Source organism: Ptychodera flava, chromosome 22 (genome assembly GCF_041260155.1).
Source record: "Ptychodera flava strain L36383 chromosome 22, AS_Pfla_20210202, whole genome shotgun sequence".
NCBI classification, from domain to species: Eukaryota; Metazoa; Hemichordata; class Enteropneusta; family Ptychoderidae; genus Ptychodera; species Ptychodera flava.
The window spans coordinates 9,459,798-9,487,080 of record NC_091949.1 but is presented as its reverse complement, the minus strand read 5'-3'; the positions used below and the strand labels follow the sequence as shown (position 1 = coordinate 9,487,080).

The window sequence follows — 27,283 nt, the reverse complement described above, 5'->3', positions numbered from 1 at the left end:
ACGTTGCAACAAGTATTTGTAAACCCGATAATTGTTGATTGCGACGGATGTGCAGGTCACTTTGTGAGTGTGCAGCTTGAAGGATTATCTAACTACCTGACACTTTGTGAAGTCGAGGTTTTTGGACATAAAGGTAAATCACAGCCTCAGAAATTCCATCCCAAAACCATTTCAATCGATTCTTAACCTCAGTTATGGCAATCCTTTCTAAAAGTAGACATAATAAATTATATTACTTATTTAAATTATGTGCATCATTTTGTATACAAGCAATTATTAAAACTCTAATATTGATTAATAGTAATTTGATCATTTTTAAGACGAAATCATCAATATGTTTTTATTTTTCTCCCTGTACTCACCTTTAAAGGAGAGTCGACATTTTTCTGCTCGACTCAGGTTGCTTCAGCTGTTATTTTATAATATTTATGTACTTGATGACAGATATAGAACACCCATCAATCAGCTGCCCAGTAGATGTGAAAACAACTGCAAACATTGAAACTCCTTCAGTTGCCGTGCTGTGGTCACTTCCAAATGCTACTGATAATTCAGGGTGTGTGACTCTTTCTGGTAGCCACCATCCTGGAAGTAACTTTACCATCGGAACGACGATCGTGTCTTATGTAGCTACAGACCCATCTGGGAATAATGAGTCATGTTCCTTTATTGTGATAGTGAAAGGTATGGTTCTTTTGAAATTCATCCGAATAAATACTGTCATATCTCTCATGATAATCCTGCTACTCTCAATTCACTTGCATTTTTCATTAGATCAACATGTACATAACATTTTAAATGCTATAGCAAGTATCGCTGTTTATAACAATGTGTACTCTTTGTTCTGTTCACTATGCAAGGTTTTACAGCTGTGGTGAGTCGACTAGTCGAAAATAATTTGACAAGACATCATTAATGACTCGATCTTGCTATATAAGAGTAGCACATAAAATCTTTATACTTTTACATTATTTATTCACGACTTTCAATTTTATACAACCTCAACAGAATAAACGATGGGCATGAGTGTTGACTCACTTTGGCAGTATTTTTAAAACGACGATTTAAGTAGCCCCATTTCTTTACTTGTTTTAGATAAAGAGAGGGTTGCTGTTGTCATATACTTAACATTGAATAACAAAATGGCCACTTTAAATGTGAACAGGTCTTAGAAATTACTTTCATCATTCTATTTTGGTATCCGAACTCTTGGAATGTTTTATACTAGATTAACGCCTCGCTTCCAAGACCGGCGAAATGTAAAATATAATGAATGCACTTCGCTAAAAATAAAACAAGTCTCTCACTGTATGTATGTATGTATGTATGTATGTATGTATGTATGTATGTATGTATGTATGTATGTATGTATGTATGTATGTGTGTGTGTGTGTGTGTGTGTGTGTGTGTGTGTATGTATGTATGTATGTATGTATGTATGTTTGTATGGATGTATGGATAGCAGTGTCTTCTATAGAAATATTCTCAACCTTTGTTCTAATTCTGTTGCTACGACATTATTCTCTATATTAAAGAAGCGAACACGCTTTGTTTAGGCCTAGTAAATTATTTGACAATGTCAAATCTACATTTGATCACTCAATCTTAAAAAAAAACTTTTCTTTTTCGCTTCCCCGTGTGCATTTATTGTTTTTGTACCATCATAGCCCGAGTCAAACCAATGATTACTGATGCCAATGTCACGTGGTCGAATGTGTCAACTGTAAAGGTACGTAATGGAAATGATGATCGACTAAGCAACAACGCTGCATAGTAACTTTAGTCTCTATAAAAGGAGGGTAAATATATAAACATAAAATTGATGAAACAAAGAAATCTATCATCATACTTTTAAGAAGACAAGAAGAATTGAAAATTTATTATAAGATGTGCCAAATAATCTAGATTTTGCATGCGTTTATGTCACATGACCTGTTCGTTCAAAAGCAATCAATCTATAATAGATGTAACTATGTTACTTGGTCGTTGTCTAAATTCAGACGTGATTGTTTAAAAAGTTGCACTTCTCTTTAGACATGTCATATTTTTGTCTTGTAGATTACAGATTACTTTGACGAACTATCAAATGCGATCACGGGACTCAGTAGTGTCGTTGTATCGTCAAAAGAAAGTCAGTCAATCGCCCAAGGTGAGTTAAATTAATACAAATTAATGAATTATTTAAATGTGAATCTGAAACCGGGCCGACACAGATCATGGACATTTCACAACATTGACCTTTGTTTCACAGATATTTTACAGGTTATGGATAGAAGCATATCGACAGAGGTTTATTCGACGCCAGCAAGCGAAACGAGCGACAGGGACAGCAACTGGATTTCAGTAACAAACTCCTTACTCAGTGTAGCCGACAAGTTGTCAAAGTTTGTTCTGAGCAACACGGAGCCTGGTACTGGCCCTATTGAGTTGGCCACACATTCTATTCTATTGAATTTAGAATGTGACTCTGTAGACAGGCTTACAAATACATCTGTAGAACTGGGGAATGGTAATGGCCTTGAGCTACCAGCAGCGGTCAAGTTGTTTGCCAATGATACGTCGATTCATGAAGTGAACAGGATTGTAAGTATATTTTATATCATGGATTCAAAACTGTTCTTTTGAAAACGGATTATATCCTCGCTGAAAGTGCAAGTTACAACCATCAAGCATATTCTCTTGCGGTGGCTACGTGTCCCTTTATAACAGCATTACATCGACGTTGTAGGTAGAATGTCGAATTATCAAAAATATCCTAATATTTCAAAGTATGATAGGCATATATCAGATCTATAGTTCTGTCCTAAAAAATAGTATAATAGTGTATAATTCGCGGTATCTTAGTCAGTTTAGGATTTTCAAGACAAAACTTTCAAATATGAAAGTTACGTTAAAATGGTAATTGTATTAGGTAATTGTCAGAATAATGTATGGTCACAAGATTTGCTCTAAATATGTTTAGAAGGAAACCCTTATGAATTTGCATCTATAACATGATTACGCGGAAATGCGTACACTTTGCTCTACCTCAAAGCTATGGGCAAAAGAATTTCTTGTAAGTTGTCGTAAAATGCAACTATTGAAACTGTATTGCTTTTGTTGTCATTTGTCCAGTGGAGCTTTTGATTTGGTGATTTTGATGCTTGTTTTACTCTCAAAGCTCTAAGTTAAGAAGATACCGTTTGTCACTTTCATGTTTTTAATTTTAGTGATTGTTTAAGGTACTGTTTAAGACAGTCCTGTAAAGTTGCTCTCAAATTGAATAGTTTTTCTCTGCAAGATGTGTGTCAGTGACGGCTAAGAATTATCAAATCTTGATTTAATGCCACCAAGTAGATTGTTTAAAAAATATGGCAAGCGCTTTATAGATGCAATCAAATGTTCTTTTTAATCTGCATTTGAGTAATATTTACAGCAAGTGTAACGACAGTACATAAAAATCGTCTTTGCCAATTCAGCAAGGAAATTGTAACTACATCACTCGTATTATCTCAGCAAAACCGTTGTATTGACACATGTTTTAGAATTTGAGTTTTGACTATGCTTGACTTTTTAAAAAATGTTGTGTTTATTACACTTATGTTCATGTGTCATAGCGAAAATGTATGATGTTCATTTCTGTCGCAACAGTGCCAACGTTTGAAGGGAAGTTTGTTTCAACCGAGGACCAACGGCAGAAGCCATGCAACGACTGATGTGTTGAGTTTGACCTTCACCGACAGAGATGGCAATGAGCTAAAAGGTAATAGTTTAACATATGTATCAGAATGGGTAATGTAGGCGTGGCTGCAACCTCCTTATAGTCGGTGGAAGAAATGATATTCTTCTTCTGCTTCTTCGATATGACAGAATGGAGGGTAATGTTTACAATGTTACCGCATATGACACTCCATGATGCATACAGAAAAATTAAAAAACCCCACCCTAATTTTAGTTAGAATTACCCGATACTCATCAATTTCTAATCAATAACTATGAAATACTGACAATGACTGTAAAACACACGTTGTTTTTACAGCAAAAAAACGGAGTCAGTGTGGACTCTCTGTTGTGCCGCGTAACAAAATAAACGCAGTCACTGACGTTATTTACAGACAAAACACACAAGCAATGTAGCAAATGTCATGATGATATTGAAAAGGCGTGCTGTCGTTACCAGGACTTCCTTTTTTTGAACGTGTTGATTTCATCATGGATGTGTTGGACAAATATCCATGTCTTGAATAAAAAAGGAAAAGAAAGACTGAGGTTATAAATTTAAATATTATCAATGATTTTATCCGACTCAGAAACTGAACCGAGGATTGTCCGTCTTTGGGGAAAACAACTGACGCTTAAACATGGGTAGTGTCGATAGAAAAACACTATACGGATAGTCGCTGCGTGTATGGGGGGGGGGAGCAGAGGAGTCTGTCACACAGTCGATGATGGTGTGCTCGCTGTTATCAGAATTTCATCTGGACGTTTTTAATAGACGTATGGTGATGAAGATGGCATCGAATAATATGGGCAAGGCATATAATACTGGCAATACGATAGCAGTAGGTGACATCGAATAATATGGATAAGGCATATAATACTTGCAATACGATGGCAGTAGGTGGCATCGAATAATGTGGATAAGGCATATACTACTGGCAATACGATGGCAATAAGCTATATTGAGCCGCTTGCTGAGATGTTTGTTAGGTTGATACCGTCCCAGTTTCGCTGAAGCTACCACCTCGATTGACCAAGGACGTTTGTGTAGATGCAGACTCAGGAAACGTAATACCGCGGCGTTGAAGCTCTTTCTGTACAGGATTTACCGTATTTTTGTTTTATTCTCAACTTGTCATGAGGAACTTTTTGTTACAATAAGAATACAAATTTAATCTGTTGTTTGTTTTGTGGGATTCATTGAATAGGCGGCGTGCTTTTGATGACGTTTAGTTTGGGTGTTCTGTCTGTAAAAAAACGCCAGTGGCTGCATTAGTTTTGTTGCTCGGCACAACAGAGCGTCCTAGCTGACTCCATTTTTGCTGTACTTTAGACTTGTTCCTTCACTGACTTTCAAATTGATCTTGATGAAAGTATATCATTATGTTGATACCTATATTTGGGTCCCAGTGTCGTGTCAGACACTAACCTTTACTGAAATAAAATGGCCAGTGACTACGGACAGCTTATTTATTTATTTATTTATTTATTTATTAATTTATTAATTAATTAATTTATTTATTTATTTATTTATTTATTTATTTAGTCATTTAATTTACTTGATATCTTTTACTTGTCTTGTTATTTGCGGTTTTGATTCTCTTCTGTATTTCAATGTCTGTATGTGTGTATTATCTGTTTAGTTTCTTTACTTATGTATATAGTTATCTATTTAGTTATTATTTATTTATTAATCTTGTTATTTGACGAGATCTTTTTTGTTTCTCTCGTTTTTGAGTTTGTGTTGCGTGTATTATTTGTTCTTGAGATTGTCTTATTTATCTTTTATTGATTTTTTCATTCATTCATTCATTTATTCATTCATTCATTCATTCATTCATTCATTCATTCATTCATTCATTCATCTCACAATCTACTGGCTTTAATATTGTCAACACGTTTACTACAGTGCCTTTGTTGTATCTTCTTCTGTAATATCGACGGTCTGTCTTTTTCATTCTTAAAAGTAAATCACACTGGGGAGGCCATCTTAATAACGTTGGCTACAGACCCACCACAACTTGAAGACCAGATCAAAATAGAAGGTGACTACCTTGAAGTTGATGATGTTACATACTTCGGATTCAACATTAAGGTTGGTAGACACAAAACAAGATTACGTATATTTAGCATGTATACATTCTTATAGACTAAGATAGGGTGTCAATGCCAGCTGAGTGGTTGAATATACATAGAAGAGTAATATATCTTTGGTGTCGCGCTGCATACGTAGCATGATCAAATCCTTGTGGTAACCCATGCACTGCAGGTCAGTTACCCTTTGAACTCCTCTCCAAAGGTGCGGTATATGCCATAGCAATATCAGTGGACTCATCAAACTGTTACCCAAGTCTGCCTAACTAAAACATCGAAAAAGAGAATAATCTATTATATTGATCATTATAGTAACATTTTGCATTCGAATTTTCAACGTAAATATCTGTCCGAGTACTCATGTATTGACATTGCTTATCTTCTTTACAAAACTTCTATTTTTACAAATAATGCGCCTTGGTTTAATTCGCCACAATCATGTTTCACAGATATCCACGTTGTTCCACGCAGTTATCGTCTGGTTTGAAAATTCCTATGCCATATATGGAAATGCTACAGCCTATGTTTTCAGTGAGGTGGTCAGTTATACTGATGATTACCGCCGCTACCAATTTTCTATTCACGTCAACTTTTTTGGTGAATTTTCAACAATCTTCATACCAGAACACTACTTTTTAAGGACTGGACATTATTATTTGACTTTTACGATTCCAAAGAGTGAGTACACTTTGTCTTTCTAACCTGATTGTTTACACCACCTTTTCATACTTCAGGGTCTATCCAAGGTGCTCTCGTAACTTGGATCTTTTAGCTATGTCGAACGCAGTGGTATTGGCGACTAATTAATTGATAATCTGCGCCGAATGCATTAATACACGGGTTTTGGTTCAATGTTAAAGAGTGCGACATGTAGCGCGAGTGGTTGATGAGGCGAATTGTGCCTAGATCCAGTATATACCAACCTGCGAGGGCGTTAACAATACTTGTGATTATGGCATTAAAAATTGTTTCCTTCGTAACTCTAGTGCAAAAATGGGGTAAAGCATTATGATATCAAATATTGAGCTATCGTCGTCGTATGGAAAGTTTGCGCCCAGCACTGAGCATTGATACATGTTGAAGGTACTGAGCGTTGTTAACATGTTGAAGGAAGGATGCATAGCACTCGACCTCGTACTTGACAAAGGCAGTCGAAGCGACGCATATGATAAAAAGGTGGCGCCGCTGATTTAGGGAAGTGGCTCAATGAGGTCTTAATAAGGCAGTGGTAAAAACATTACTCCAAAAATTTTATTTGTGTAATGATCGCCATGCATTTGTTCATCATTTGTTCAGTGATATGGTCAATTTGTTTTTGCTATCAAAATGGTGTATGTTTCCCTATTAAGCTTCCTCGCTATTTGAGGATTTAATTTTGCACGGGTAACAGTTTTTACCACGATATGCTCTCATCCAATCAGAATTGCGCACTGGAATGATGGATATAAAACGTTTATTCTAGGACGGACTTAGTAATGCCACGTGTAATTCCAAGCAAATTATGACTTCCATATTCGCTCTATTTTTCAATAGAACTTTTCCGTTGTGTATTCTTTAGATGTTGATATCAACTTCTTAATGAGTGTCAAACAAGCCCGATGTGTATTTTTGAAGGAAGATACTGGTATGTGGGATGACGAAGGTTGCCAGGTAATTAATAAACTCGCTACTGTGTATTGTAATACAACTAGGTACATTAACACTGAATTGCCGTTCACATTGAATGAGATAAGTCTTGTAGTGGTAATACACCCAGAAATGAGTTTGCATGTTTATTCATACTTTGCTCAAGGAATTGCAATACGTTTTAACAGTTCAAAACAAATTTATTGGTCAGAGAAAAAATCGCCTCATATGTGACACTATTGCAATTTGACATGGCCGCTATTCTTTGTTTGTGCTCTATAGAAAGGGAGACTTTCGATTTTTAAAGATGTGTTGCTGTGAAAACGAGAACTTTTTCTTGCATTCTTTCAAGAGGCGCTTTCTACCTGAAGAGCGTAAAACATGAAAAATAACGGCAAACTGCAACAAAGACAGACTCAGAAAGATTAAATTCGCCAAGTTCGTTGATAAGAACTGTGATTGGAATTATGTCTTTTCAATGTTTAGGTGTCCAAGGACTCAAACATCACCCAAGCCAAGTGCCTGTGCAATCATCTGAGTACGTTCACAATCACCAACTAGCAACGTGTAGACCGGTACATTCATGTCTATGTACTGAACGACGACGCTAACGATAATCATTGACAACGGGTCACCACTATTTCGTTCGTCAAGATCCTTGAATCTGTCGTCAGGATTCTGTACCTGGAGCATAATAATGAATTCATTATAAAATCTCAGAAAGCTGGTCAGAATGACGTATTTCACCTTTAAATTCACGATTCCACAAATTTTACGGACCACGCATTAGTACATAACGCATTGTTGTATTCTGTGTTGGATACGTCTGGTACTAAATTCATCTATATTCACCTATAAAGTCGTAAAACATATCGATTAGTACCGCGCATTGCAAACTGATATTTTGAACCAGGTCAAATGCAAATGGGATTACTGATATGCAAATTCAATAACAAGGCCTCCATGGGGAAGTACCGATGGTAAATGTCTGTACGAGTATAAAACGCAGATGAGCCTATGTTATTTATAAAGATTATTCGTACTGAATGATTATTTCAACAATTTTGTATTAAACTCGTTAAAAACTCTATTCTGTGCGCTATTTAGTCAAACTTAATGTACGGGATTTAATTAAATTAATTTTTGTGATGTTTTTGTCACACTTATCATTATATATTGCATCATACTTTTGTCATATGTCACCGACGGGAAGTGCACCCACCACTTCATTTTGAAATGATATGACCGCCTATTTGTCAAATAATACGCGCTGCTTGGGTGTGGAGACAGTAGAGCACAATGAATATTTATCGAACGAAATATATTTCGCTCTCGCAACAACAGCAGAGTGTAAGAATAAATCGATACCTGCGTACTAGGGACGTGAGCATTTTGTTACCATGATACATTTCAATATAAATTAAACCACCCGCTTACTGCCAAAGAGCTGCTACCGTTACACCAAATGCAACCAATCTGTTTATGCATGTATTGAAATAATAATTTCAAAATTTAAACTCATTTTACAATGTGTAAAATTTAGTATCTGATTGGTAGCTTTACTGTTAAGCTGTGTTTTGTTTCGCATAACGTTTATTTATTACAGTCATGTATGCACTTTACAGTTTTTTTAAAAACATATGCTATTAAAAATTGTCACTTTGAAGAGAATTTCTTTATCAATGATTATGAGTTCCTAAAAATATTTAAAATGCTTTATTCCTATATCATTGCTTAATAAATATTAACAGTTTGTCTATTCTTGTTAAGCGTTGACATGTAGTATTTTAAATTATTTTAGGAATTCATAGTGATTGGGACATTTTTACGGATAGGCCTCTCTTTGAATCCGGTTACTGTTGGATTTAAAAAAATCATCACGTTTAATTATTGAATATATATTATGCACAGTGATATCGATATACGGCACAAAATGCTACTATGAAGATTTTTGTCACTAAGTTCGTGTGCTGGGGAACCCAGAAACATGTACTTATTACTTTTGTGGATGTTTTGATATCTTTTGCCAGAGGGTGTTTCTGAAAAAGCGGTAACAGCATTGAAAAGACATTGTCAAGGGTTTTGAAGGTGAAACAACAAGCGCTCTTACTGTGGTTACATTATTGGTTTCTCAATAGGTAGATATGAGTGCAATTATTTATGTATTTAATATTTCACTTAACATGTAAATGACAACAAAAAACTGTTGAGACAATTATACATTGAATTACTTGTTGAGATAAATTTTGAAATTTGTCGTACTGGCCACAGACAAATGGAAATACATATTTGTCTGTGTACAGGCTGTGATTACTGCACCTCTGCTGCAGTAGTTTCCATTTACGAATTACTCTTCCAAACAGTAATTTTGAGCTGTAGATTTATTTATTGATTCATTCATTCATTCATTCATTCTTTCATTCATTAATTCATCATTTCATTCATTCATTTATTCAGTCATTCATTCTTTCATTCATTTATTCACAAGTGCCGCCGTCGTAACGATCATTGTTGATGATTGCACTAGGCAGAAGCATAAGGCAAATTCACTGAATATATTAAATGTACAGAATGATACGTTTATGTTTTAGAGAGGTATAATTCTCACTTTGAAAATTGATGTTCATTCATTAAACTGCTCTTTGACTCCTAAGTCAGCGTCTACAGACATTTTCAGTATTCGGTGTGTGCCTAGGCAATTCTATTGGTTGGTTGGTTGTTTCTGAGGAGTGTTTGTACTGTTTTTGTGTACTTAATGGTTACCTCAAGCACTATTAGAAGAGGCCATTTTCCTGCATCCATTTCATTAGGTTAATTAAATTTATTTGAATGACAAGCATTTATGTGACGGATGTGTAGAATGCCCATCATTATTTTGGGGCGAAAACTTATCGACAGTCATAGCAAGAAGCAATTTGTTTATAAATACAAATGTAAACCTCCCTCCCTCGCCTGGGGGCGACAAACTGATAACGAGAAGAGCAAAGAGAAAGGTTTAGGAAAAGATTACGTATACAGACCAGCATATACAGCAATATTTGAAAAATTCAACCAACCCCCTCCCCCATTTTTATTCATTCTCAGACAGCTAAAACTATTCACCTGCTCAAGATGTAATTTCAAAATTATAGCAAGTCATAAGGGGAAATCTGAGCATTAACACCTTGTGAGATTGTAAGGAGGGTCATCTGAAAAAATCTAAGCTCTTTTTTTTGGATTCTATCACACCATCCCCCAAGGTGTTGTGTGTGCAGCTTTACACAAGCAATGTGGGAGGGGTCATTACATTTTTGTCATCTTGAAAGGGGGGGGGGTCATTAATTTTTTGGTACAATGGGTAGGGGGTTCACTTATTTTGACTGATGCACAGGAAGAATTTGCCGGCCCACCCCCGGCCATAATAACTGAACGCTCCCTTATCAGTTTCAGAGGGCTCCCGTACAGCATCTGCATTTTGATAGTAAAACAACATATATAAACAAAATGGCTACCGCTCTCTGTCTTCGATACGATATTGCGAACAAGGATATTTCCGGGTAGCTAAATACAGTAAACACATAAATAAGTTTGTAATGTTTCCCGTTGTTATTCCATTGACAAGCTCTAGCGAAAATTCGGCCGTTCGCGCGACACGGTCTACCTCCGAACAGGTAGTTTTATGGTCACCATTATTTCTAGGATTTCATATCATAGTATAATGGATCCACATCGCAATTTAACAAAACAAATCACAAAATTATATATCCATATCACAAAACAATGATTGCAAATCACCGTATAAAATCTACATCATAAGATGATGATTAAACATTAAAACAAATGCACTCCATAACACGAGGAACACACATCACAATATAGCAAATGCCAATCGCAATATGAAAACTGTTCATTATAATATAACGAATGAACATCACAATAAAGCAAATACGCACCACCATATGATAAGTGATAATCACCGTATAAGAAATGCGTATCACCGTATAACAAATGCTCGTCAGAATACAAATAATGCCCATCACAAGATAAATGATGCCATCAAATTAAAACAATTACACATCAGGATATGAGGAATACACATATATTACGAAAGTCAATCGCAATATAAAAACTACCACGTAGTATTATAAGGAATGAGCATCAAAATACTGTACAAATACTGCATGAGTACTACACAGTATGAGGAATGCACATCGTAGTATAAACAATGCACATCACGATAAACCAAATTCACTTAACAATTTATATAAAATCATCGTCACAGCAAAATAAATGTACATTAAAATACGAGGAATACACAGCACATTATAACAAATGTCAATGACAAGATAAGAAATGCACCGTATCATGTACAAAATGCACATCGCCGATCGACAAATGTACATTACAAAAATATTATAAATACCTATCGAAATACGAGGATGCAAAATCCCAATACAAACAATTGCCAATCAAAATATAACAGATGCAAATCACAATATAAGGACATCGCATAGAATCGTCATAATACTTCACTAAGGACAGCTAGGGGTGTCCATAGATTTTTCTCTCTTCGTTGTTTTCCTCACATGGGTGCGTGTGTGTCAGTATTGATGCCATGTCCTTCCCTTTTCTCAAGGCTACCATTGGCGGCTGTGGAAAAACCTTTTTACATCTTTCTAATTTATAAAGGATGTGTAAATTGCTAGCGAGGATTGCGGGTACTTTGAGTAATGGGCTATTGTACGTTATCTAAAATACCGCACGATTAATTAGAGGTTATTACCAAATACCGTCTGTTCCTGTGTCATAACAGCATGAATGCCATTGTGTTGGGTCAAGCACGAGACGAAATTAAGGAATCGAGCACAAATGACACAAATGCTGATACGACACAAGGAATACGTGATGTTGGGTAATTACCGATTTTTTTCATATTCCCATTCTCAGAATTGTACAAATAATAGATAAAACCTTTAATTTTGAGGCTTTACTTTTATTACGCCTTGCGCATGAATATCGAATTATTGGTAAGAACATGCTACATCCATAAACGAAGAAGTCAACATCACACGCGATATCACGACGAATCTTCCATATCTCAATGAAATCTGAGGAATGACACCGGGATTCAAAAATCTCGAGGAACATTTTAACTATGCCATTAAAATATTTACCAATCAAACACTGTCCTCTACTTTAAATTTCGATCAAGCGCAATCGTCGTGCGATGGAGAGAGAGAGAGAGAGAGAGAGAGAGAGAGAGAGAGAGAGAGAGAGAGAGCCATTTGTTTGTTTACACTGAGAGTTGTGATATCAACATATGTCACGCGCAACACTGCTGTCACGCCACGTGCTCACTACCTGTTCGGACGGCGAAATTTTTGCTAGAGCTTGTCAAAAAATACAAGAACTTCAAATGAAAACCATTACAAGACTCAACATGTTATTTCCGTTGTTAGCAACCAGAAATATATCCTTGTTCCTGAAAGCCCTGTAAATTTTAACGTCGGCAATATCGCGTCGTAGACGGAGCACGGCACTGAGAGCGGCAGACGTTTTGTTTGTCTACGTTGTTTACCATCAAATTGCAATTGTAGTTTGGTTCTACTCCAAAACTGACGACGTTTATTGTGCACATCTCGACGTTTACCGTGAAATATCACGGCTGATATTTTAAGATAAACGTCACCAGGATGAAGCGAGGGATATCTGATAACAGTGACATATTAATCATTATTTTGTTATTGAAGGATGTTGGGAGCTCCAAACCTTACAGTGGACAGTTCGTGATCATTGGTTGCACTAGACCCGATGAAGAACAAGGGTTTATTCTAATCGAAATATTTGGGATATTATAAGCAGGGCCGCAAATTAGTTTCCATCTCTGTAGACTTTTCCTTGGTATATCAGTCTAAGTAATGAGGGAATATCGAGGAAGGAACATGCCAAGATTCCCTGGCACAAACGCTGTACGTTCGAAATCATTTCCATATGAAAAGATATTTTACTTGAGGTGTGAACTGACTGTCAATCGGTGATTACTCTACAAATATCACGGGTGATATCATATTCATGAACATAGTGATCTTTTGTTCTACTTGATCGGTAGTTTATTTACTCCCTGGGGAGTCATAAGCCGTTAATTCGGAAATGCGGAATTTTTCCGCTCTCAGGGGATTAGTCTTCCTACATGGTTTGTGCCGGCCAATTCCCTCATGGAATTCAAAGAAGAAACTCAAGATAAACTTCAAAAGAGAGGTCAGCAGCAGTCAAACGTAAAGCCTCGTTTTCTATACTCATTACGCCAAAAAATAAATTTTTCAGTTCCTATAATATGGTTTCCAAAAATAGGGTATGTAAGTAGGTCGGCAGGGATTTTTTCGCAAAGTATTTTTATTTTTAAATATGCATTTTTCGAGAGTTGAGGGCGATCAAACAATGGCCACAACATTTCCAGAAAAATGCATCATACATATAAAAGGAAAAACATGAAAGACATCCTCGTTCAAGCAAAAATAAAATGCCAAGTAACGAGCGCGTGATTTTATGGGTTTTTCTTTTTCTTTTTTTTACATCCGAGTTTACGTAGCTCTAAAAAGTTTAGGGTCGGCAGGTATAAAATAGGGTAGGTCGGGTTATCGTAATAGCACAATTGTTTTGTTCGGCCTTATCGCATGCGGAGCCCTTCACATTTAAATGCTTTAAATGCGCACGCTCTGTTGCCTAGCAAACAGAATTGTTTGCCCGTATATTGAAAATCACTTAATGGGCGTTTGTCTCGCACCTTACACTCTGCCGAGGAACAGGTAAGAAAATTTATATTTTAATTTTTGTATCTGTCAATAACTGGCAAACGGCGGAAGATAAACTTGGTTACCTAGGGGCAGCACGGAATATGAATGACGATATGCCACGTTTACTATCCACAATCGAAACGCAAATGGAACTGTGTTGCGAAATCAAAGTGGAACTGGTGTTTTCTCACTCATTGAACTTCACATATGGCATCGATCACAATGCCTCATGTGAAAGTTAATTCCATACATTCTTTCTAAAAACAGTATTTCAAATATTCATCACGAGCTCTGATACAAACAACATCTTTCTCTTTTGGCGTGTTAAACATACGGAAATTGAATTCCAAGTCTAACTCATAATCCTTGAAACAAAATAGTGCCATCGAATTTTTCATAAATTAGAATGGATATCTCTGGCACACATTACTCACAAGACTAATTTATGGTTGTTTTTCCCGCAAGGTCGATTCTTAGCCTTCATCAATGAAAACACAATTCATTTTCGTCATGGCGTTGTTTTGTTGGGTAGAAGAAGCACCAACAGGTATGTAAAGCTATCGCCAGATTCTGGTCTTGTGTATGCTATCACTAATTTGCTTTGATCACATGAACAATTGCCGAAATCAGTGGATCGGCTATTGGACCACCCTTTTTAAGGATGGGGATAAGCCCACGCGGTTTTGACTGTGATGTGTTCACCAGGTGACTTGGTGCCTTTACGTTATGACTTCAAATCCGATCGAAAATCTACTGAATTATTCTTTCCAGGAAGCAACATCTGGCACTTATATGTCAACCAGAAATAAGAGGAATATTTTATTCAATTAAAATCTTCACGTAGACTTATTCGACATAATGAAACGCCCGAAAATATGCAGGGAAAGGGTTTTGAGCCAATTATAGGCCTAAATAGGAAAATATAATATTTAGAGGTAAAAGTTCTTCCACATTGTCTTTATTTTGTAACATTCTGTATGATAAGAAAATGTCTGGCGATCGGAAAATCTTGTGATGTTACAGTAAAACAACGCTCACCTGTACTTCACAGTCAAGAAATGCGTGTGTGCTAAACACCAAAACTTCAAATTCAAATGACAAGCCCTGCAATTTTGTAAAGGCTGGCGTTTGATGCAACAGCGCAGATATTTGATCGTATCAATTCATGTACGCCACAGCCACAAATCCACGGTTAGGAATTTTGGAGTAAAGACATCAATTTCTGTCAGCACTGAACGATTTATCGTAGGAGCTTTATTGTCCTTTCAACAGAGAGCTTCCCCACAGGAAGATGAATTAATAATAAAAAAACTTAACGCTATTGGTGCATCTGATGCATTAAGTTAACTATCAATATGAAAACAAATAGTTTGTCATGAAAAATTCCATGGGTAAATAAGAGATGATAAAAGTTGCCCCAAGTAAGTGTCATAATCTTCCAAATTGGCGCACAGAATAGTAATATTTCACGCTCAAAATACATTAGCGTTCTGGGACGCGAGTGATCAAGCTGACGTTTCTTTGTTTGGACTCTAACAATGCTGGCGCCACAAAATACCAGCACAGTATCGACGACATGATCTCACTCATTTACACATTTACAAGAATTACCCAGTAACTTATATTTCTCATGGAGGTATTCTGCGTACTACCCCCATGTTCTATTGTGTTTAAACCAATCGTAATATTGAGCCGTTGTTATCATTTTCATTTATTCATAGCGTGGGTTTGAAACAAAAGAATTGTAGCAAGCCACGCACGGGCAAGTGATAATTTCTACTTTTGTAATCTTTTCCAATGTCGGTAAATCAAAGCATTTTCTTATTATATTCTTTATGGCGTCGGCATCCGACATAGCCAAGATACTGTATAAATAGACACAATAACTCAGAGAAAAAAAGGCAGAAAGCAAGGACCGATAACCACGGACACTCTCTTGTGGAGTGACCGAGACAGGACATTCACTCAGAAACTACGGAGATCTTGGACCACGGTCACTCCTCTGTGGAGTGACCAAGACTCAACAGAGGACAAACTAACTTGGTCCGACTGACACACTGGCAGGTTCATGTATCGTTGACTGCGTCGTCAGGCGTAGTCATGGTTCCGTATTCAATAAAGAAGTTCAAGTTATACATCAACACTCGTAGTCAGATCCCGCTTCTTTCCTTTACGTTATGACATGGTGGAGATACCAAACCCGGTGTGAAGACTGACTTTGGGTCGTCAGTCACCTCTCGTCGCCAAGTGAGAAGCTCTACGATTAATTCCCCGAAGCACGACAGTCACCATTGCCAAGCGCCGAACACTTTGCCGAGGAGCGAGTTCCCCGTGTGAGTAAATCATCTACGATCCGCACATCGAGCAATTCCCCGATGAAAGACATCTTGAAGACGAGGAATCCACTCTTCCAGTGACGAGGAAACGGGCCACCCATAATCAACCATGAACGTCAATGCAGTAAATCTATGACGCGACCAGTAAGTTTGAAATTTAGAACGATAGGTTCGTTTTAATGATTGTATTTTCGATTAATGTGAAGACTAGAATATGCTCTCTGATTTCTTTTTAATTTTTTAAAAGGCTCGTTAATCGCATATCTACGACAAAGTAACACATGGCAAATCTTCGAGCCTAATACACACGCGGGATGGAATACTTAAATATTATAACGCAAATACAAGCGGGTTGGGAAAGAAGGAAATTTTTGTGTACGATTCTTGGCTTTCAATTTTTCGATTATTGTCATTTCGAAACTTGCGTTTGTATGTAATCACTGTGGGAAAATTTTCAAACGACGAGATCGCTGAATAGAATTACTGAAAGGAAATTAACCAACCTCGGTAACTCTACAAACCAACCAGTTTTGACAGAACAACGACCAATTGAAACGAACTATACAAGCGCCAGGAAAAGAAACTGAACTCAAGCTATACCAAAAGAAGTAAAAGATTACCTTACGGACAAAAACGTAAAGACATTTTCTTTGTGCGCTAAGAACAAATAACCATGAGAATAAAATAACTGACTAAAGAAACTAGGACTCAAAATGAAAGAACAAAAAATACAAAAAACATTTGACTTTACTGTTTTTTTAAAGAACGTACTTTACAAAAACATTTTTACCTGCATTTGTTATAACTGTTACTTTTCTTAATTATTTTATCAGCTGTTGAGTGACACATTGACATTTGCTGTGATTTTATCGTGTGAGATCTCGCAGTGTGCGGGGTAACGGCCGGCTCCATCATACTGCCTGATGTCACACCCTCAGAAGCAGAATTCTTTGTTTCACGATTCAGTATGCAATTGCAATGTGAATTTTATCTACATCATGTATTGTATATTTTTTCTTTAATTTTTTAGTTACCGTTGTGTATTTTTACGTTGCCTCTCATTGTCAAGTCGTGCCTTTAGTTACGCAAATTTCCATTTCCCTTTGTATGAAATTCAATTGTTTTACTTTCGCTGAATGCCCGAATCAGAAAATTAATGTTCATTTTTTGCTTCTCTCAAAACTTTAACAGTGTTTAGGCCAACAAATATCAATTCATACACTTTAAATCACACGTTTCCGTACAAATGAGGATCTATTTGAAAGCCATTTTTGCAAAGATTTTTGGAACACCAATGCTTGCAATGGTCTCTATTTCCGTTTTACGCTAAGCCAGCGTGTTTTTCTTGTAAGTAAGATTTACGAACAGGCTTTATTTATTATAATTCTGACGGCAAACAAAGAGATGGTCACAAGAAGACGCACAAAGTCCGCCATCCGAATGCCTACACGCTCTTTACTATTATTCTTCGAGGCCAGACGAGCCCAATTATTACCCGCCAAAGACGCGAGGATTATTTTTAAGGTTGATAGCGATCATGCATTTAATGATCATAAATCACACGTGTTTCAGATTTTCTTTTAAAGAAATGTACTTTTGCCATATTCTCAACTCAGAGGGAACGGACCTATTATTTTGAAAATGAGGTCATTTTCTATATTGAAATTGGCCCATGTCATAATCTTCCAAATTGGCGCACAGAATAGTAATATTTCACGCTCAAAATACATTAGCGTTCTGGGACGCGAGTGATCAAGCTGACGTTTCTTTGTTTGGACTCTAACAATGCTGGCGCCACGAAATACCAGCACAGTATCGACGACATGATCTCACTCATTTACACATTTACAAGAATTACCCAGTAACTTATATTTCTCATGGAGGTATTCTGCGTACTACCCCCATGTTCTATTGTGTTTAAACCAATCGTAATATTGAGCCGTTGTTATCATTTTCATTTATTCATAGCGTGGGTTTGAAACAAAAGAATTGTAGCAAGCCACGCACGGGCAAGTGATAATTTCTACTTTTGTAATCTTTTCCAATGTCGGTAAATCAAAGCATTTTCTTATTATATTCTTTATGGCGTCGGCATCCGACATAGCCAAGATACTGTATAAATAGACACAATAACTCAGAGAAAAAAAGGCAGAAAGCAAGGACCGATAACCACGGACACTCTCTTGTGGAGTGACCGAGACAGGACATTCACTCAGAAACTACGGAGATCTTGGACCACGGTCACTCCTCTGTGGAGTGACCAAGACTCAACAGAGGACAAACTAACTTGGTCCGACTGACACACTGGCAGGTTCATGTATCGTTGACTGCGTCGTCAGGCGTAGTCATGGTTCCGTATTCAATAAAGAAGTTCAAGTTATACATCAACACTCGTAGTCAGATTGTTATGATATCAATCTGACGTTGCATAAGGGCTGTGGGTATTTCGAAATTGGCCCATGTCATAATCTTCCAAATTGGCGCACAGAATAGTAATATTTCACGCTCAAAATACATTAGCGTTCTGGGACGCGAGTGATCAAGCTGACGTTTCTTTGTTTGGACTCTAACAATGCTGGCGCCACGAAATACCAGCACAGTATCGACGACATGATCTCACTCATTTACACATTTACAAGAATTACCCAGTAACTTATATTTCTCATGGAGGTATTCTGCGTACTACCCCCATGTTCTATTGTGTTTAAACCAATCGTAATATTGAGCCGTTGTTATCATTTTCATTTATTCATAGCGTGGGTTTGAAACAAAAGAATTGTAGCAAGCCACGCACGGGCAAGTGATAATTTCTACTTTTGTAATCTTTTCCAATGTCGGTAAATCAAAGCATTTTCTTATTATATTCTTTATGGCGTCGGCATCCGACATAGCCAAGATACTGTATAAATAGACACAATAACTCAGAGAAAAAAAGGCAGAAAGCAAGGACCGATAACCACGGACACTCTCTTGTGGAGTGACCGAGACAGGACATTCACTCAGAAACTACGGAGATCTTGGACCACGGTCACTCCTCTGTGGAGTGACCAAGACTCAACAGAGGACAAACTAACTTGGTCCGACTGACACTCTGGCAGGTTCATGTATCGTTGACTGCGTCGTCAGGCGTAGTCATGGTTCCGTATTCAATAAAGAAGTTCAAGTTATACATCAACACTCGTAGTCAGATCCCGCTTCTTTCCTTTACGTTATGACATGGTGGAGAATCCGGGCATTCAGCGAAAGTAGAACGATGGAATTTCATACAAAGGGTAATTTGCATAACTAAAGGCACGAGTTAACATTGACATGCAACATTAAAAAAAATACACAACGGTAACTAAAAGTGAAAGAAAAAATATACAATACTACATGATGTAGATAAAATTCACATTGCAATAGCATACTGAATCGTGAAACAAAGAATTTTGCTTCTGAGGGTGTGACATCAGGCAGTATGATGGAGCCGGCCGTTACCCCACACACTACGAGATCTCGCACAATAAAATCACAGCAAATGTCAATGTGTCACTCAACAGGTGATAAAAACACTTAAGAAAAGTCACAGTTATAAGAAAAATGCAGGTAAAAACGTTTTGTAAAGTACGTTCTTTTAAAAAAAAACAGTAAAGTAAATGTTTTTGTATTTTTTGTTCGTTCATTTTGAGTCCTTGTTTCTTTAGTCAGTTATTTTATTCTCATGGTTATTTGTTCTTAGCGCACAAAGAAAATGTCTTTACGTTTTTGTCCGTAAGGTAATCTTAAACTTCTTGAGGTATCTTGAGTTCAGGTTCTTTTTCTGGCGCTTGTATAGTTCGTTTCAATTGGTCGTTGTTCTGTCAAAACTGGTTGGTTTGTAGAGTTACCGAGGTTGGTTAATTTCCTTTCAGTAATTCTAGTCAGCGATCTCGTCGTTTGAAAATTTTCTCACAGTGATTACATACAAACGCAAGTTTCGAAATGGCAATATAATCGAAAAATTGAAAGCCAAGAATCGTACTCAAAAATTTTCTTATTTCCCAACCCGCTTGTATTTGCTTTATAATATTTCAGTATTCCATCCCGCGTGTGTAGTAGGCTCGAAGATTTGCTTTGTGTTACTTTGTCGTAGATATGCGATTAACGAGCCCTTTTAAAAATTAAAAAGAAATCAGAGAGCATATTCTAGTCCTCACATTAATCGAAAATACAATCATTTAAACAAACCTATCATTCTAAATTTTAAACTTACTGATCGCATCATAGAATTACTGCATGGTTGTTGTTGATCGTTGATTATGGGTGGCCCGTTTCCTCGTCACAGGAAGAGTTCCTCGTCTTCAAGACGTCCTTCATCGGGGAATTGTTCGATGTGAATCTTCAAGTTGATTGTGTCTTGAGAGCGGATCGTAGAGGATTTACTCACACGGGGGACTCGCTTGTCGGCAAAGTGGTCGGCTTGGCAATGGTGACTTTCGTGCTTCGGGGAATTGATCGTAGAGCTTCTCGCTTGGCGACGAGAGGTGACTGACGACCCAAACTCAGTCTTCGCACCGGGTTTGGTATCTCCACCATGTCATAACATAAAGGAAAAGAAGCGGGATCTGACGACGAGTGCCGATGTACAACTGGAACTTATTTATTGAATACGGAACCATAACTGTGAATGTCCTGTCTCGGTCACTCCACAAGAGAGTGACCGTGGTTATCGATCCTCGTGTCGGTCACTCCACTAGAGAGTGACCGTGGTCCAAGTTAAGTCCTCTGAGTTAGTGTGTCTATTTATACAATATCTTGGCTATGTCGGATGCCGACGCCATAAAGAATATAATAAGAAAATGCTTTGATTTACCGACATTAGAAAGGATTACAAAAGTAGAAATTATCACTTGCCCGTGCGTGGCTTGCTACAATTCTTTTGTTTCAAAACCACGCCATGAATAAATTAAAATGATAACAACGGCTCAATATTACGATTGGTTGAAACACATCAGAACATGGGGGTAGTACGCAGAATACCTCCATGAGAAAATATGTTACTGGGTAATTCTTGTAAATGTGTAAATGAGTGAGATCATGTCGTCGATACTGTGCTGGTATTTCGTGGCGCCAGCATTGTTAGAGTCCAAACAAAGAAACGTCAGCTTGATCACTCGCGTCCAAGAACGCTAATATATTTTGAGCGTGAAATATTACTATTCTGTGCGCCAATTTGGAAGATTATGATTATTTTCGAATAATGATGTCATGTTTCTAATTACAAACAAAAAATTGTACTTTCCACTTTATGTTCTTCTGAAATTCTGTACTTTCCTTGTGTATTTTGTGTAAATGTAATATTTTTGTATTCTATCCATATTTGAGACACCTTTTATAAGGCTTGAGGGCAAGCCTTTGTGGGAGAAAGAACGATGTCATGTTTCTATAATTTGTACCGGTTACTGTAAATCTTCATTCTAGTAATTCGCCAAATTTCAACATTTCGCCACTTGGGCTTGAATTTCCACGATTTGCCGGAGGTGTAATTCTTCAAAATTGGCGGCAAATTTACATTTGCAAGTCTCTCCTGTGTTCAAATTCAATGGCAACGCCATTCCAGGCACCCGCATGTCTCGTGAATTCCTATGATTATGCATGAAATGTCTCACGCAAGGTTGGACAATAGAAAGACAATGTAGTCGAACTTTTATCAGAACTGTAGCTGTTAAGTATCGCTTTTCATATTTTCACAGCTTGGATTTAAAACGATGGTGTTGTGACATGTCTCATGCATACTATGTATTAATCATTGTGAAACAAGCGTTGGCAAGTTTTCTTGTCGACAAAGTATTGTAACTTTGGGAGTCGGACTTTGGGGGCCTTGGAGTGAGCATATCTCCAGGCTCTCGGAGCTAAGAGTTGCCCCAGGCAGCCATCAGGCTGACCTGGGGAAATAAAGTTTCGAGCGCAACGTTAATTCCTGTGTCACCTGATCTATGTATTTACTCCATCTACGCGTACTGTGGTATGAAGTTCCCCTTAATCGTGATTCCGAACACCAAGAACATCTTTTACGATTTGATATGGTGGAGAATCCGGGCATTCAGCGAAAGTAAAACGATGGAATTTCATACAAAGGGTAATTTGCATAACTAAAGGCACGAGTTAACATTGACATGCAACATTAAAAAAAATACACAACGGTAACTAAAAGTGAAAGAAAAAATATACAATACTACATGATGTAGATAAAATTCACATTGCAATAGCATACTGAATCGTGAAACAAAGAATTTTGCTTCTGAGGGTGTGACATCAGGCAGTATGATGGAGCCGGCCGTTACCCCACACACTACGAGATCTCGCACAATAAAATCACAGCAAATGTCAATGTGTCACTCAACAGGTGATAAAAACACTTAAGAAAAGTCACAGTTATAAGAAAATGCAGGTAAAAACGTTTTGTAAAGTACGTTCTTTTAAAAAAAAAACAGTAAAGTAAATGTTTTTGTATTTTTTGTTCGTTCATTTTGAGTCCTTGTTTCTTTAGTCAGTTATTTTATTCTCATGGTTATTTGTTCTTAGCGCACAAAGAAAATGTCTTTACGTTTTTGTCCGTAAGGTAATCTTAAACTTCTTGAGGTATCTTGAGTTCAGGTTCTTTTTCTGGCGCTTGTATAGTTCGTTTCAATTGGTCGTTGTTCTGTCAAAACTGGTTGGTTTGTAGAGTTACCGAGGTTGGTTAATTTGTCACGCGGGAGAGGTTTTGAGCGGGGGAATATAATGGGGGAATTTCACTCACTTGGTAGGGCTAACTCGCTTGGCTAAGACTGGGCTGGGAGGTACCTTTACAGAATCGTGCTGACATCCGAATAGACCGACACGAACACTGGAAATTTATGATGCAAAATGAAATGTGAAAAATTTAATAAAATAAGCTAACTCGAGCACTTACGTAAACTACTGCCTAAAATTGCCTAGTTAACAAGATAGTGCGGGGGTAGCGGAAAGCAAGATGTCTAAATCATGGAGGAGAGGAGCGTCCAGCAGTTGTCTTGTTCTGCGTGGTCTTCAGGTCGTCAGGATTCTCCTCCTGCGTCGATGCTCCTCCGTCGATGCTCCTCCGTCGATGCTCCTCCGTCGATCCTCTCAAACGTAACTTTTTAGTCCCTTTTATTCTTATTTTAACCTATTGTTTACACCCGCACGTTTGCGCCAGTCATGTTATGAATACTTAATTGGTGTGGGCTGTGGCGTCAGCATAGTTTATCACCGTCATGGGGAATCTTATGTATGTGGAAGTTAGAATTTAGCTTGAATTTTGAAATACCCACAGCCCTTATGCAACGTCAGATTGATATCATAACATGGGCGTTCCTCAGCTAATGGAGTGACCTCACTCCATGAAAGAAGTAAGTGCTCGAGAAAAAAAATCTGTAAGTTTACATGTCAAGGCAACAAATCTAACTATACATGAAGTGCAGTCCAGGATACAGAGATGGTGGTTTCTGGAGTCGTCTCGTGCGTGGTCGCGGATCGATTGTATCACTGGACTGGTGCTAGCTATTTTTTTTTTTTTTTGTTGCCTGTACTAAAAAATGATAGAAATCCTCTTCTCGTGTAGCTTTGAGAAGACAGAAATTACATTAGTAGAAGTATATACATTGAGAATACATTGTAAATTGTTCGTAAAAAAAAATGTCTTTAAAATCGAATACAGAGAGTGACATGGTTCTTTAAGTAAAAAGATCTTTGAAAGCGAATATACAGAAAGTGCCAACGTCATGTTTTAAGTCAAAAGATCCGCAATCGAAGGGTCGAGAGTGTTGAAGAGTGGAATCTCGACAAAAACGGGTTTATTCCCGATTAATAAACGAATAGTACATCCCGTATCTAAGATTTTCCGACATGTAGAAGACATGCCAAGAGGTATTTGAATTTTTGAAGGCAGTGGAATGGGAGAGGTTTTGAGCGGGGGAATATAATGGGGGAATTTCACTCACTTGGTAGGGCTAACTCGCTTGGCTAAGACTGGGCTGGGAGGTACCTTTACAGAATCGTGCTGACATCCGAATAGACCGACACGAACACTGGAAATTTATGATGCAAAATGAAATGTGAAAAATTTAATAAAATAAGCTAACTCGAGCACTTACGTAAACTACTGCCTAAAATTGCCTAGTTAACAAGATAGTGCGGGGGTAGCGGAAAGCAAGATGTCTAAATCATGGAGGAGAGGAGCGTCCAGCAGTTGTCTTGTTCTGCGTGGTCTTCAGGTCGTCAGGATTCTCCTCCTGACATCTTGCTTTCCGCTACCCCCGCACTATCTTGTTAACTAGGCAATTTTAGGCAGTAGTTTACGTAAGTGCTCGAGTTAGCTTATTTTATTAAATTTTTCACATTTCATTTTGCATCATAAATTTCCAGTGTTCGTGTCGGTCTATTCGGATGTCAGCACGATTCTGTAAAGGTACCTCCCAGCCCAGTCTTAGCCAAGCGAGTTAGCCCTACCAAGTGAGTGAAATTCCCCCATTATATTCCCCCGCTCAAAACCTCTCCCGCGTGACCACCCCCATGTTCTGATGTGTTTCAACCAATCGTAATATTGAGCCGTTGTTATCATTTTAATTTATTCATGGCGTGGTTTTGAAACAAAAGAATTGTAGCAAGCCACGCACGGGCAAGTGATAATTTCTACTTTTGTAATCCTTTCTAATGTCGGTAAATCAAAGCATTTTCTTATTATATTCTTTATGGCGTCGGCATCCGACATAGCCAAGATATTGTATAAATAGACACACTAACTCAGAGGAGAACTACGGAGATCTTGGACCACGGTCACTCCTCTGTGGAGTGACCAAGACTCAACAGAGGACAAACTAACTTGGTCCGACTGACACACTGGCAGGTTCATGTATCGTTGACTGCGTCGTCAGGCGTAGTCATGGTTCCGTATTCAATAAAGAAGTTCAAGTTATACATCAACACTCGTAGTCAGATCCCGCTTCTTTCCTTTACGTTATGACAGTAAAATGGCATCGTTTTTCTAGCTCTGCCACCACGACGGTTGTTGTCGGACACGGACTTGAACTGAGCTCGCAACCGTTTGATTTTTTTTGTAGCATTGTTCCGCTGTCCTCTGGAGTCCCTTCTCCCTGGCCTTGGTAGCGACGTCTTCATACACTTGCCGATCCCTCGACGTGCCGTCCATCATACGGATGACGTTTTCGTCTCTCCAGATTGCAATTAATAGCCTGATCTCTTCCTGTGACCAATTGTTGCCGCGATCGCGAGAGCTTCTTACTTGAACACCGTCCATTGTGGTAATGACTGAATCGAAGACAGGATATAGTTCGGCGTTTAGTTCAGTGTTCTGGTCACACGTGTAAATTGGCCATTGTTTTGTACGGAGCACCGAACCTGGACCAGCCCTCTGACACCGAATTAATTTAGTTCTTTGTTAGTTCGGTGTTGTCTGTTCACACGTCCTACTGACACAGGTTTAAATTTATTCCGGTGTCAACTCCGGACTTAACTCACACGTGTAAACCCCCCATATATAGCCTAACCTATAGCCTCTTGTCTCTTTATTAGCTCCGCTGTCAGCGACGCGGAGCTTATCAAATAGGTTGATTATCCGTCGTCGTCCGGCGTCCGGCGTCCGTCGTCCGTCGTCGTCTGTCGTCCGTCAACAATTGCCTTCTCCTCTGAAACCACGAGTCCAATTGCTTTGAAATTTTATATGCAGTTCACTTGGGATGACCTCACTTCAGTTTGTTCAAAGCATGGTGAAATTTGCATATTTGTATTTTTGGGGCATTTTTTGGTGTTTTTGGTAAAAAAATCTTCTTCTCTGAAACCGCTCGTCTGATTGCTTTGAAATTTGATATGCAGTTTGCTTAGGGTGACTTAAATCAGATTTGTTCAAATGGTAGTGAAATTTGCATATTTGTATTTTTAAGGCAATTTTTTTCATTTTTGGTAAAAAAATCTTTAAAAATCTTCTTCTTCAAAACTACTGGTCAGATAGCTTTTATATTTGGTACATATGTCCCTAGGGATAATCTTTTTCAGATTTCTTCAAATTGTGCAGAAATATGCAAATTTGCATTTTTAAGGCAATTTTTGCCATTTTTGGTCAAAAAATGTATTTCTCAAAAAGTACTGGTCTGATAGTTTTGAAATTTGGTATACAGGTTTCTATAGATGAACTAAGTAATATACATTGAATTTCTGATGAAATCTGTATTTTTGTATTTTTGGGGCAATTTTTGCCATTTTGGGTCAAAAAATGTGTATTTCCAAAACTACTCATCTGATAGCTTTGAAATTTGGTATAGAGGTTTCTACAGATGAACTAAACGATATTTATGGAAATAATGATGAAATCTGCAATTTTGTAATTTTGGGGCAATTTTTGCCATTTTTGGTCAAAAAATGTGTTTCTCATAAAGTACTGGTCTGATAGCTTTGAAATTTGGTTTACAGGTTTCTACAGATAAGCTTAGTAATATATATTGAATTTCTGATGAAATCTGTAATTTTGTATTTTTTGGGCAATTTTTTGCCATTTTTGGTCAAAAAATGTGTATTTCCAAAACTACTTATCTGATAGCTTTGAAATTTGGTATACAGGTTTCCATAGATGAACTAAATGAGATTTATTGAAATAATGATGACATCTGCAATTTTGAATTTTGGGGGCAATTTTTCCCATTTTTGGTCAAAAAATGCGTTTCTCAAAAAGTACTGGTCTAACAGCTTTGAAATTTTGTATACAGGTTTCTATATATGAAC

The 27,283-nt window shown here is 37.6% G+C and overlaps 1 protein-coding gene and 1 long non-coding RNA gene across 2 annotated transcripts in view; both read left to right on the top strand.

Moving 5' to 3' along the window:
- Window positions 1-853: 853 nt before the first annotated feature.
- Window positions 854-27,283, top strand: part of LOC139123342 (polycystin-1-like protein 2) — a 30,990-nt gene continuing 4,560 nt past the window's right edge. The window contains exons 1-6 of the mRNA XM_070689496.1: window positions 854-874; window positions 2,059-2,149; window positions 2,252-2,583; window positions 3,631-3,742; window positions 5,667-5,794; window positions 6,243-6,471. Coding sequence (XP_070545597.1) covers window positions 854-874; window positions 2,059-2,149; window positions 2,252-2,583; window positions 3,631-3,742; window positions 5,667-5,794; window positions 6,243-6,471 — 913 coding nt within the window. The remainder of the gene's footprint in view (window positions 875-2,058; window positions 2,150-2,251; window positions 2,584-3,630; window positions 3,743-5,666; window positions 5,795-6,242; window positions 6,472-27,283) is intronic.
- LOC139122628 (uncharacterized) lies at window positions 7,358-8,509 on the top strand. Its single transcript, XR_011549506.1, has 2 exons — window positions 7,358-7,443; window positions 7,906-8,509. It is a non-coding gene; the product is annotated as an uncharacterized lncRNA (long non-coding RNA).